General features: G+C 40.3%; 1 protein-coding gene across 1 annotated transcript; it reads right to left on the bottom strand.

Moving 5' to 3' along the window:
• Positions 1–1,354: 1,354 nt before the first annotated feature.
• Positions 1,355–9,727, bottom strand: LOC139146215 (ATP-binding cassette sub-family C member 9-like). Its single transcript, XM_070717623.1, has 7 exons — positions 8,902–9,727; positions 6,870–7,106; positions 6,089–6,286; positions 5,574–5,726; positions 3,110–3,292; positions 2,506–2,564; positions 1,355–1,439 (listed from the first exon to the last, which is right to left on the bottom strand). The coding sequence occupies exons 1-7, from the start codon at positions 9,481–9,483 to the stop codon at positions 1,355–1,357; spliced, it is 1,497 nt and encodes a 498-aa protein (XP_070573724.1). The 5' UTR covers positions 9,484–9,727.
• Positions 9,728–13,044: the final 3,317 nt, after the last annotated feature.

The following is a 13,044-nucleotide window of genomic DNA, read 5'->3' on the forward strand; positions in this document are numbered from 1 at the left end:
CTCAATATTCTTATTCAAAAGAGATCAGGGGGTTGGAGATCAATTTTTAATCTGTGCCCGTTAAACCATTTTCTCAACAAGAAACACTTCAAGATGGAAACCCTATGTTCAGTTTTATCAGATCTATCAAAAGGGGATTATGCAGTTTCAATTATCGATCTAACAGACGCTTGTCAACATATCCTTATTCACCCAGACTGCAGACAGTTTCTCAGGTTTGCAGTGCAGGGCAGGGTGTTTCAATTTCGGACACTGCCTTTCGATCTGTCGTTAGCACCCTGTGTGTTTACCAAGGTCACAGCAGTTTTGGGTGCCTTTCTTCAAAGAAACAAATTTATGTCCACATGTATCTGAACGATTGGCTAGCCAGGCAGACGCAGATCAGGTTATTGCAGCGGGATACAGCACATATTTTAAGGACAGCTGTCAGTCTGGGCTGGCTAACAAACGAAAAGACGTCAGAACTTTGCCCCAGTCAGAGCATTCATTGTATAGAGGCGAAAATACACTTGGAGGAAGGGATTGCTACTCCAATTCCAGAGCATTTTCAAGCTATTTGCCAAATTGTAAGTCACCTCATGCCCGGCAGTTTTCAGACAGCTTGATATTTTCTTCGCCTCCTAGGTCTTATGGCATCTGGCATTCAGCTCATACCTTTGGCAAGGTTGAACATGAAGCAAGTTCAGATTTCCTTCTGTCTCAATGGAGACCACATTAGAATCCTCTCAGTCATCCTATAAGGGTAAACGCCCTGTTAACACAGCATCTTCATTGATGGACCAACAGAGTCAATTTTTTCAAGGGAGTTTCACTGTCCCTGAAGCCCCCAGAGGTTACAATAACCACGGATGCTTCAATACAAGGTTGGGGATGTCATATGGGAGATTTGACCATTTCAGGAGTCTTGTCAGTAGCCCAGAGACAAGATCACATAAACTTTCTCGAGCTTCAGGCAGTATGGGAAAGTTTAAAGGCCTTCGTCCCTCATATCTTGGGGAGATTGGCCCTTGTATGGTCAGACAATTCAACCGCAGTATCATATTTGAACAGGCAAGGGGGAACATGGTCCCCATCTCTCGGCATCCCCACTTGGCATCTAATGAATTGGTGCATTATCAGAAATATCAGGATCAGGGCAGCTCACATACCAGGCAGGTGCAATCTGATAGCAGATGCTCTGTCCAGAAGACTACCTATCCCAACAGAGTGGAAGTTAAAACATCAGGTAGTAAAGTTCCTTTTCAAGGTGTTAGACAGGCCTCATATAGATCTGTTTGCAACCGCACACAATGCTCATCTGCATGTGTATTGTTATCCAGTTCCGGACCAAAAAGCAGAGGCAGTGGATGCCTTTTCAATTCCCCGAACAAGCCTTTTCAATTCCCCGAACAAACATGTTTGCATACGCCTTTCCTCCAGTGTCTCTGATTCCCAGAGTTCTGAGTAAGAGGAGACACGAGGAGTGTGTTGTTATTCTGATAGCACCAAATTGCCAAGACAACCGTGGTTTCCTCGATTGCTGGAGTTGCTAATAGAAATTCCAATAAAGCTACCATAGACCCCAGACATTCTGAGCCAGCCGTTGTCGGGCCTTCTTTTCCCAGATCCATCAGTCCTCCAGTTGACTGCTTGGAAACTGCTAAGAAACGTTTTTGCTCAGAGGGATTTTCAGCGAGACCTGCAGAATATGCTGTGAACTCTCGTCGATCATCAACCATTAAATCATACAATTACAGGTTCAGAGTATTCAGCGATCGATGCAAAGAACATGATGTCGATCCCCTGCATCCACCTCTAAGTTCTGTGGGCGACCTTTTGGGGTTTTATGGCTACAGGTCTAAAACCCCAAACTATTTCAACATATCGTTCAGCGTTGAGTTCTTTCCTTCCCAGTTATGGTGAACATAGTGTAGGTCAGCATCCTCTTTTGGATAGTCTGATTAAAGGGTTTTTTGTTAAGCGTCCTCCTCAGAGGAGACTTTTGCCTTCTTGGAGTCTTCCATTAGTGTTAGATTCATTAAAACCAGCTCCTTACAAGCCTATTAGTGAATCTGGTTTGAAGTATTTAACTATGAAGACTGTTTTTCTCATAGCTGTGGCATATGGGCTTAGACGTTGTGAGATTCATGCTTTGTTTATCAACATTGCTTATCTCAGATGGGAGCCTACAGGTGTTAGATTGTTGCCTAGGGCAGGTTTCTGTCCAAGAATGAAACTGTATATCGTGTAGGTACAGGTATATTCATTCCGAGTCTTGAAAATATTTCAAGTGATCCACAGGATAAATTTATTTGTCCTTGTAGGACTCTTTGTTACTACATTAAGATGACTGCACAACTTCGTGGTAATACAGGTTGTTCATTAAATAAGGAGTCCCTAGGTCAACATGGACAAGCGTCCAAGGACACTATTTCTAGATGGCCTTTGTAGACTTGTGCATTCCATCAGAGCACATGATACGCGAGCTGGTTTTTGGCTTCTCTCAATACCTTTATTAACTTTTACCTCAAGGATGTGCCTATGGAAGCTAGTTTTGCTTTAGCTTCTTTGAGGTGTGCCTCTACCTAGGTTGGGAGAATTTGTTTGACATATCCTCTTATTTTTAAGCTTTGAATTGTGTGTTAACCCAAAGGTAACAGTGACAGGTAAGTAGGAGAATGAAGCAGAATGAAAGTTTCCCCCTGGAAACATCTTTCTGCGAGAACTCCTACTTACCTGTCACTCCTCCCTCCCTCCTCCCCACTGTTTTGATAGTCTATTATGGAGGTTGAGAACTGTTTGAATATGGAATCTCATGGAGGTTTCCGCCTTGGATGAGATCACACGTATTGAAATTTTTGCTTCATTCTGAAAGGTAGCAAATGAGATAACCCAAAAGTAACAGTGACAGGTAAGTAGGAGTTCTCGCAGAAAGACGTTTCCTGGGGGGAAACTTTTAGTCTCTTCTCCAGTATAATTTTCTACACCTGGGGTTTTTTCAAGATATATAATATAAGCAACAATGAGCCAATGGGAGCTGTGGGAGGAAAGGTTCATAAAAAGCAAAAAGCATCAAATCAATTTCATCAAAATGCTACAGTATACCAAGTAAACTAAAAAAACTACGCACCATGAATATGCAAATCAGGTCACTTACTTGATAGGGTATCGACCAGATGTAATGAACGTGCTGAATAAACCAGAATATGTTTATCGGATCAGTTGACATATGGTTGGTTATCTGGCCCATAGTCATCTCTCCACTTGATATGGTCCAACTTGATAGATGCAACGATTTTTCGTATACAAAGCTCTGCGGAGAAAAATCCAACGTAAAAAATGTATAAAGTCGTCTACTTTTCGGTTCTACAGTCAGATGTGCAGACTCTTGCCCATCAAACCACCGTACGAGGATCGACTGGGCTCGTCGCTCATTTTACAGACAGAAGAAGTTGGGTGATCGCGGCTACAATGGCAATTTACTTTATTGAAATAAATTGCACGAAGTAAAGTCGAGAAACACTGACGGTTCGATCATGATCTAACTGGATCAAGGCCCTCCAGAGATTATTGACGAAACCTATTAAGGCAATCTCCGTACAGAGATTGTAGCGGCGTGGAAAATTATAACCTAGCTAGGGAGTCTCAGCAGTAGCCACACTAATCTCTGCTACAGGCGACTGTTTTCAACAACCTTTGGGTATTGCGCGTTTTCCATGATATACATTTTCTGTCTTTTTTGATATATATTATACTTCGAACAAAAAAATAAGATAAATGAATAATACACTAGTTTCAATATGGATCCTCGATTCCGTGTACACTTGCAAGACATAGATCTTGCTCCAGGTTACAGGGATGTGAATCGATGTTTCAAAATGTATGCCCTAACGGCTGTCAGCTTTGCAGACGCGATTGTCAAAGTTTTAGCTGATTATTTATTATTTTTAACTAGTGTATAATGTATTATTTTCACTAGTGTGCAGAAAATGCGATCTCTAGCTGGATTGCTCCTATCAAAATCTGCTATTTCCGCCACGTTTATTGAGCCAATTGGGCGTGCGCCGGACTAAAAAAAGTCCGAGTTTGGAATATTAAAATTTTCTGCAGCAGAGATTGGTGGGGCGAGCGGTCAATGACTCGGAGACCCTCCAGCTTGGTACAAATTATCCACGCCGCACTCCTGCCCCACCGCACTGTGTGTGGAGATTGCTATTAAGGCGGCGTTGCTCAACACAGCGTATTTTGCTCTAAAACATTTTTTGCAAAGATTCACTAAAGATGTGATCCCAAGATGAAAATTATTGGCTGGGTCACAGTTCCTTCATCACGTACTGTGGTTGGATTCACATTTTAGCAGGGCAAGCACTAGTAAGTTGGATGAGACAGAAGTGCCAATTTATGCAAATTCATGAAAATCACTCATCTTCCTCACTTCTTTTTTCTCCCATTCAACATTTTAAAAATAACCCCATTCTGGCTGGGTCACATTTTATGAAATTTTCACATTATTTCTTTAAAAAACTATAGAACAAAATGACAAGTTTGTTTGGCAATAGAGTTCTTACATTTTAAATAAGACATTTCAGTTTTGGCTTATTATTATATTAATCACAATTGTTGAATGTCAGTCTAACAATCCTTGCCATTTAAGAATGAGAATAGTGTAAAACAGAATTGCTGTGTTTTCTACATATACTCCATGTTCAAATGAGATACTAAATATCATAAAGAATCCTGTTTTCGAAACAAATTAATTTTTATCATTAATACCAAAACTAAGTTTTTGTACCCTAAATATGTACCTCCTTCATCCTTCGAGTGAACTATTGCTACCACATCATAAATTTTAGATTTTCTGCACTCTGAAAAAATATAGTATTGGGGTTTTCATATCATCTTTGATAAGAGTGCCACGCCAACTTGAACATTAAGGAACACTGTCGAATATTTTGTGGTTGAATACCAGAATACAGTCACTCAGTAATGAATGAAAGCGTACCAGACCAGAACGTAATAAAGTGATTCATAAGATACTACAGCTGTGTCAAATTTGGCAATTTGGACTAGTTCCGAGGGGTGTTACATGCAAGCAGCCAAGCTATCCCCGTTCTGGACATCTGGTACCAGCACTTACTGTAAGTGGTTGGGGATGGTTCTCACAGACCTGGTTATATCGTTCCTCGAACCGGTATAACTATTTGACCATGTTTCATATCGTGTACACAAGATAGCTGTCAAAGGAAATCGCATTTGGAAGTTTGTAAACGTTTTTTTTTCTCAACTTTGGATGTACACAGGCTCAATAGAATCATGCCAAATTTTACCAAAGTTACGGACCACGAGAAGGTTTATGGGTACGTTCTTCATAAAATGTGGCCTTTATTTATTATTTTCTCGCGTAGTAATAGTTTACTCCCATGATGTATTATACTAAATTGACTTTCAGTTGATAAAACTACATGGAAAAAACAACGCGGATATTAAACCTTGGGACATCAGAATTATTTTGCAGAGTGTTGTTGGCCAATACCTTGATCCGCCACCTGACACTTTTCCTGGATGTTACGAAACGACAGTCTTCGTTGACATACCTGTATGGCGGTCCTGATGTGGATACTCTCAATGATGACAATATAGTAATGATTCTGTAGCACCGCAAAGCAAACCGACGGCGCAAGGAACATGACAACAACCAGCACGAAACCGTTTTTGAAGTATTCCTCCACAGTAATGTATGGTCCGTCCTGTATGAAAATGTTAACATTTACATGTGCCAATCATGTGTGTGAATCGTAGAGGAACAAACTAGAATATTGGAGCTCTTTAGTGTATCTCTAAACTTACAATTTTAAATGCCGATATTTTTAGGAAAAAAGTGTGATGATGAAATAAAAAATTGGGCTAAATATACTAAGAGCTGCGAAGATTTTCAACTATAGCAGAGGTTATCTCCAGGATGTACGAAATATTGTTACGCTCACTGTTAGCGGCTAATTTCAATGTGTTTGAGTGAAGTGATCTTTTTGAGTGATAATTAATTGTTTGTTGCTTGTATACGATGGACTATCTAACACTGCATGACAACGACATTTTTTTTTCAACTCACATATGTCGGGGCGTCTGGTGCTGGCCCATAATATTGTTCGGTGGCATAGGCCACTACACCTCCAATAGCGACAGGACTGATAAAGCCAAACGTATCACCAATGAGCTTCAATATACCAGCTAAAGACAGTATCCGCCCATAGGCACGCCAGAAACTCCACCAGATAGATGGAATTTGGCCCTTCCGATCGGCTCTTTCCTGGAGTGAAAAAGAAGAAAGTACGGTAAGTCAACAGAATTCTGACAAAAGAATTAAGAAAATCGCACCATCATTTATTTACTATTCAGCTGCCAGCCAATAAAAACTTGGTCATTACTTGTTTATGTCATCGTCGACAAATAATTTTCGAAACTGCGAGGATCTGACACGACAAATTAAGTGATCCCTGTACTTGATCAAAGCAACCTAGGCATTTTGTTGTCAGTACCATATGTAAAAAATCGTGAAAATTTGCGCATTTTTTAGAATTGGGAAACCACTTCTTTTGCTGCGATCTTTTTCAATATCCGTCGACCTGAAAAAAAAAGATAACCGGTAAATTCAAGAAGGTTTCCCAACTCTCACCGTAGTTGGGAAACCGAGGGTTGATCACGTTTGTAAACACGATGTTATTAAATATGTTATATTGACGGTGGATACTGTGGAAATGAAACAGCATGGTATTGGAAATTGCAACAAACCAAAACAACCCAGATTTTTGCATGTCGACTTCATGTTCCCGGAGAGCCAGAAACTCCAAAAGCACAGAAAGTGCGACTAGATCGCAACAAGTTCCTCTTGCCTTTTCTTTTTCGTAGGCTTCTCTCAATAGTTCATAATGGTAACTTGTGCTGTGCTCTTCGGAAAGGTCCCCCAGGTCGGTCATTTCCAAGTGTGACTTGTAACCCTTGGTTAACAACCAATTGAGCCACCAGAAGAGGATCCTGGACGGTAAGTTGACGTAGCGGTGGTAGTAATGCATGTCCCTGTTCTTCAAATCTCGAGGAATACCTAACTCTGTGTAGCACCAGCCGAAAACCTGCAAGGGGGATCAGTAAACGATTACCGTCAGAAAGAAAGTTACATCTTGGAATCGATGTCGTTCTGTGCATCGATGTAGAAGTGTGGTGAATTCCGTGTTCCTTTAGACATTGTAAGATTCCATAAACATTTGAAATATTCATCATCGTGCAAAAATAAGAATTTCAAGTCCACGTAAACATTGCCATAATATAGTAAACGTTGTAAAACCTTGAGAAAAGTAATTCACAAATACTGTGGGTTTTTTAATTTTCAAAATTGAATAAATTGACAGAGTTTAACGACAAAAACTGTTTGGTTGCTGCAAAATTAAAATTTCAAGATGTCATGCGGAATAGTCCCTAGAGAAGCGAGATGTATGTACATATATATAAATTTCCTACACAAAGTATGAGAGAATACTATGTTTAATTGCATGTTTTATTTTGTATCTTGATCCAGTCACATTAAGCCCCTAAACCACCGGTCAGTGGCCTTGTTGCACGAATATTTAGCAACACCGCCATTTGTACATTGAACGGGCAAAGTGAACATTCGCTTGGTTCGATACAAATAATTATTTGCTCAAGTGTTCACACACGTGACCTTATGTCATAGCGACGTCGGTCTGTCTGTCCATGTGCCTTTCTGTCTGTCTGTCTGTCTGTCAGTCGGTCGGTCTGTTTACACGATAACTCAAAACCGCCTGAGTCAGATTTGGTAGATAGGCACCATATGCTAGTTACAAGAACTGATTAGATTTTCGTTAGTGTGACTTGCATGTTAAAAGGACAAAGCCGGTCATTTTTCATGAATTTTGTTTGATACGATATACTACTTATATTTTTTGACATGTTGAAATATCAAGATGCTGAATGAATGGGTGACCATGCATATATTCGACCCCGGTTTTAGACACGATACATGAAACCATCGCTAAAATGAATTAATGATCATTACCATTAATTCATTTTCGCGATGGCTTCAGAGCTCAGTGCTCGATGCTAAGCAGAGCATTATAAATAAACAAATTACTTCAAGTACAAATTAACGAAATCTATTACTTCAGTGTCATGCATCCTGCAATCCTTAGATAGAAGTGAAAGGATTACTAGACTAGAACCTGTTTTACAACAGGTTCATTAATAGTAATAGCTTCACAGAAAAATAAGGTATCTGTTATTTCATTATATTATTTATCAAATTTTATCACCACTTACAAATAGAATGGTTAGTCCGAATCAAATATGTATGAGTGTCAAGCTAGTTATCCTTTCACTTCTATCTGAGGATCGCAGGATGCATGAAATTTAAGCAATAGACTTTGTTAATTTGTACTTGAAGTAATTTGTTTATATATAAATATATATATATATATATATATATATATATATATATATATATATTATCAAATACATTTTGACAAATTCAGCTATATTATATCTTATATGCATTGTGTCACTGAGAAGTCTCAGGCAGTAAAGCAAAAGGCAGGAGAGAGAGAGAGAGAGAGAGAGAGAGAGGAGAGAGAGGAGAGAGAGAGAGAGAGAGAGAGAGAGAGAGAGAGAATGGGAGGGTGCAGTTTCTTGCTTTCCTGATATTATGCTTCAAGGTGTATTAGCTGTGGGTTCATAATTGTGGTGTTTTTTGACGGGATTTCTGCCTTTTACGGGCTGGTTTTGACTGTTGTGGCGGGGTTAAAAACGTAAAAGTCAACAACCAGCCCGCAAAAACGCAGAAATCCCGTCCGAAAAAAAACAACACCACAGCTATGGACCCACAGCTAGCTACATAAATTTGATCGTGAGACTTACCTTTGTACGAATAACATTCAGTTCAATTATTAGGAAAATGGCATTCATTGTAAGTGAAAGTATGGCTATATCGAAGCGGAGAACGGTTACATCTAAGCCCTGCTCGATAAAATTCACAAGTTTTAGGCTCTCTCCGAAAACAGTCAAGATCCAATAGATCAGCAACAGCCAGCTCATGTTAGGCAGTCGCCAGCACTCCGTGTGGTGGTAGTATACCATAGCTATGAGCAAAGCCACGAAAGCTGCGCTCGCTGGAAGGTAGAGATGAGGCTGGGTTGTGCCAGCGGTTTTGGAGTCTGCCATAACACCTTCTCCGATGCTGGCCAGTAGGATTATCCACTGCGCGAAGAACACAAGCCAGCGGACATCGTGTCCCGGAAATGGCACAATTGTTCGGGACGAATACAGCCGAAGACTGGTACAGCATCCCAGTATTAACAGGACCAACGAAGTCATTACAAGACTGAAGATGTGAACGCAGGTATTCAGAAGATCAACGAAACACTCATTGTATACTGTGTTGTCGCGATTCCACTGAAAATCGTCAAAGTCGGTCGAGTTTACGCCGCAGAACCAATCCATATTGGCTATGTTTCCTTGCCAAGGTCACTCGCAGGAAAACTCAGTCGCGGGAGATTTCAGATCTACAATTCAAACAAAGACCTCGAGTGATGAAATCACTCATTAAGTCTTGCTTCTTGAGTCGTCGACGGTGTCAGAGCTAAGCTCAGTTCGGATTCTTAAGAAATTCTATCCTCCAGAAACGCGCAATGGCAGCAACCAGACGTGACCCCTGTCAGTGTGTACACCGCCATTACACAGCTGTAAAAAGGTGGTGGTGTGAGTGTGCTAGAACGCGAACATGCCTAGATTGCCAATAAACCCATGCACAATGCACACTTTGTCAGGGCTCGAATAAGCGGTGACCCGTGTCCACAGACTACCATCTTTTCCCTGGGGCTACCAAAATCCATGTCATTATTGTATACTTACAAAAGTACCCTAAAACACTCGAATCCTAAATTGTGATCAGTATGTATGCCAAATTCACTCAGTTGTAGCACAGACCCTCAAATAAAAGTTATGGCAGCAGCATTGCACGGTTTGGACAGTCAGAGTCGGCGCCCTTCTTATTATTTACTGTTAAGAGAGCCTGTCGACACAGTACTGTGACCGCGCATCAAGGTACTGGAGATAGGAATTAAGTCACCATATTTTAAAGGGTCACAATGGCTTTAACTTTTTGGAATGTTTTCAGCATTTCAAAGTTATGGAGTGTGTGAGTGTGGTGAATAGCGCAGTCTCTGAAATTTCCCGAATAGTTGGATGCCGGGCTAGTCCAGTCAATCTACGACATTATGCAAAAATAGACATCAGTTGATCTCGGCGTTAGAAGTGCCTTGTAGCGTCGACTATTTTTAGAAAACTCCATAATCAGCAACGATGTAGTCGACTGCAAACCTTTCCTTTGCTACGACGAATTCAAACGCTACAAGAGAATAGTCACAAGGGCAAGAGAATTTGTCTGAAAATAGGGCGTGAAAGAGAGCGGTCAGGAAACTTGTCGCCATGACAACTCGGCTGACAGACCCAGTAACATTTGTTACGTTTTCCTTTAATCTTCGCTACACTGTAGATACCGAAATATGACATTTTATTGAGAGACTCCCTAGCATCCAATTAAAAGTTAAGATTGTTCTGTTTTCTCGATTTTGGTTTCTGAATTTTCAAAAACGAATTTTGAAATTCGAGAAGTTTCATGATCGGTCCCTTCACGCCCTATTTTCAGACAACTTCTCTTGCCCTTGTGACCTTCTTTTGTAACGTTTGAACTCTCCGTCGCAAAGGAAATAGGTTAACTTTGCAGTATGTCGACTACATCGTTGCTGATTATGGAGTTTTCTAAAGGTAGTCGACGCTACAAGGCACTTCTCACGCCGAGATCAGCTGTCTGTTTATGCCAAAATCTCATAGATTGACTGGAATAATTGGCAGCCCGACATCGGACTGTGCGGGGAATTTCAGCGACAGTGCGCTATTCACGACATCCATTCCCCCATACCTTTGAAATACTGAAAAACTTGCCAAACGTTGAAATAATTGTCCCTTTAATATTTGGGTGACTTAATTCCTATCCCCTGTATTGAAAACTGCACAATATTATATGCAGCATTGCCGAGCTTCTTTCTGTTTCTTTGATGTATTACGAATGTTTGTGATAAGGGAGCCTTCAGTAATTACAAGGGTGGGCCGGGGGAATTCCGCGCATACTTGTACCGTAAAATGTGACCCTCCCCTATCCTCCTGTCTAAAATGTGACCCTCGCCCTTGTCCGACATTCTAAAACTTTACCCTACCCCATCACTGCAGTATTTTTCCAAGGAATAACTGAAACAGTATCAGCAAATTTACATAACAATTGGTTTAATTGTTATGTAAGTTAGGGACAAATTACGCAGGGGAGGGCTGGTGTTTTTGGAGGGACAGTCGCAATTTATCACGCAAGCATTTTTGAAGAGAACTATGACATTTCATACATTTGAGGGAGGTTCACCATATTTTGTGCAACTATAAGAAAGCAAGATGTGGCTGATATGCTACATCCAAAAATATCAAATCGTAATACATGGAGTCTATCAGGCAAATTATTGACAATTTTCCCAAAAAAAACATGTTTGATAATATATTTAAATGTACTTTGTTTGAAGTGGGAAGTAACATGTGCATTTGTGTACAAGACACTGATTTGGAATTTTATCTAAAATGGGTGTCTATGATGAAACTATGAATAGTTTTTTTCCAATACAAAAATAGGTAAATCTGTGCATTTATGTATGCTGAATTATTACATTATTGTTCTTGATTAGACTAGAGAGGTTACAAGTCCATGGTTGTGCAAGATTTATGCATGGCGGTCTATGATGAAACTATGAATAATTTTTTCCAATACAAAACTAGGTGAATCTGTGCATGTACGTGCCCTTGATTATTGATATTAATGTTCTTGATTAGACTACAGTGGTTATAAGTCCATGGTTGTGCAAGAAATTTGATTGTGGAATTTCACTGAAATGTTGATTCACTGTACATAGTAGTCTATGAGAGAAGTATGGACACATTTTTCCAATATAAAACTAACAATATCTTTGCATTTATGTACATTTGTTAATTGATATACACTTTTCCACCTGTTCCATATGTTTTCGTCTCTTATCTTTCATCAGTTATAACTATTCAAGGTGTTTAATGTAGGATACCACTGCATCTTTGCTTGTGAAACTTGTGGATAATGTGTACGTATTAAAGATCGGGATTTCGTTGGTGATTTCCTATTCACACAGACAAAGGTTTGGCCATAAAATCAGCCTCTGTCAAAAGTGACCCTTCCCCTAAGATAGGTTTATAAAAAGTGAACCTCCCCCGTGAACACTTTTCTAAAAAGTGACCCCCCTATTCCCGCTGCCCACCCCCTGTAATTACTGAAGGCTCCCTAAACGTGGCATGAGCACTGAGTAGGTTCGGGATTGTGATTATCCGCCTCTCGTTATGTAGTTGGTGAAACGGGTACACATAGAGAGTGAGTAGGGGTGAATATGGAAGGGTCTGTCCCGTCTGCTTCCGGTCAATTTTCCCGCCCTCTAGATGTGTTTGTCAAAAGCCTTTCTTCAGCCTTCAATTGAACTAGCTTTAGTCGATAAGTCTTTTTCCGATTGTGGCGCATTGTAGAGTAGAATCGTCACTGAATGATGGTATAACGATGAAAATTTTATTGAATAATATAAAATCGTGTATAGTACACTACATAGCAAATCAGCAATGTGCAGTCTTCTTAAATGCTTTGTCAATATCTTTTGGAATTGCTCACTCAGCACTTTTCAGGGCCACCACATCCTCCAAAAAGAGATCATCCGTTGAGTAATATCTCACCTCTGACAGTTAGAGAGAAAACAGAGAAAGCCCCTACCATATCCACCCCTACTCACACACTATATGTACCATTTTACCTATTACATAGGCGAAAGAACCGGGAGGCAGGGGAGGAGGCAGTTGCCCCCCCCCCCCCCCATGCTGAAGTGGCGGGTGCGGCAAAGACGTACATGACGGCAACCAATTTAACCTGAATGCTAATCACACTAATAATGG

Source organism: Ptychodera flava, chromosome 12 (genome assembly GCF_041260155.1).
Source record: "Ptychodera flava strain L36383 chromosome 12, AS_Pfla_20210202, whole genome shotgun sequence".
Lineage (NCBI taxonomy): Eukaryota > Metazoa > Hemichordata > Enteropneusta > Ptychoderidae > Ptychodera > Ptychodera flava.

Bases quoted from the DNA above. Each gene is read 5' to 3' on its own strand.
- LOC139146215 (XM_070717623.1), bottom strand. From the start codon at position 9,483: ATGGATTGGTTCTGCGGCGTAAACTCGACCGACTTTGACGATTTTCAG. The intron at 6,287-6,869 runs GCAAGAGGAACT...TTTTCACTCCAG, and splicing joins AAGCCTACGAAAAAGAAAAG to GAAAGAGCCGATCGGAAGGG. The intron at 3,293-5,573 runs GTATGTCAACGA...TTTTCTCCGCAG, and splicing joins ACATCAGGACCGCCATACAG to AGCTTTGTATACGAAAAATC.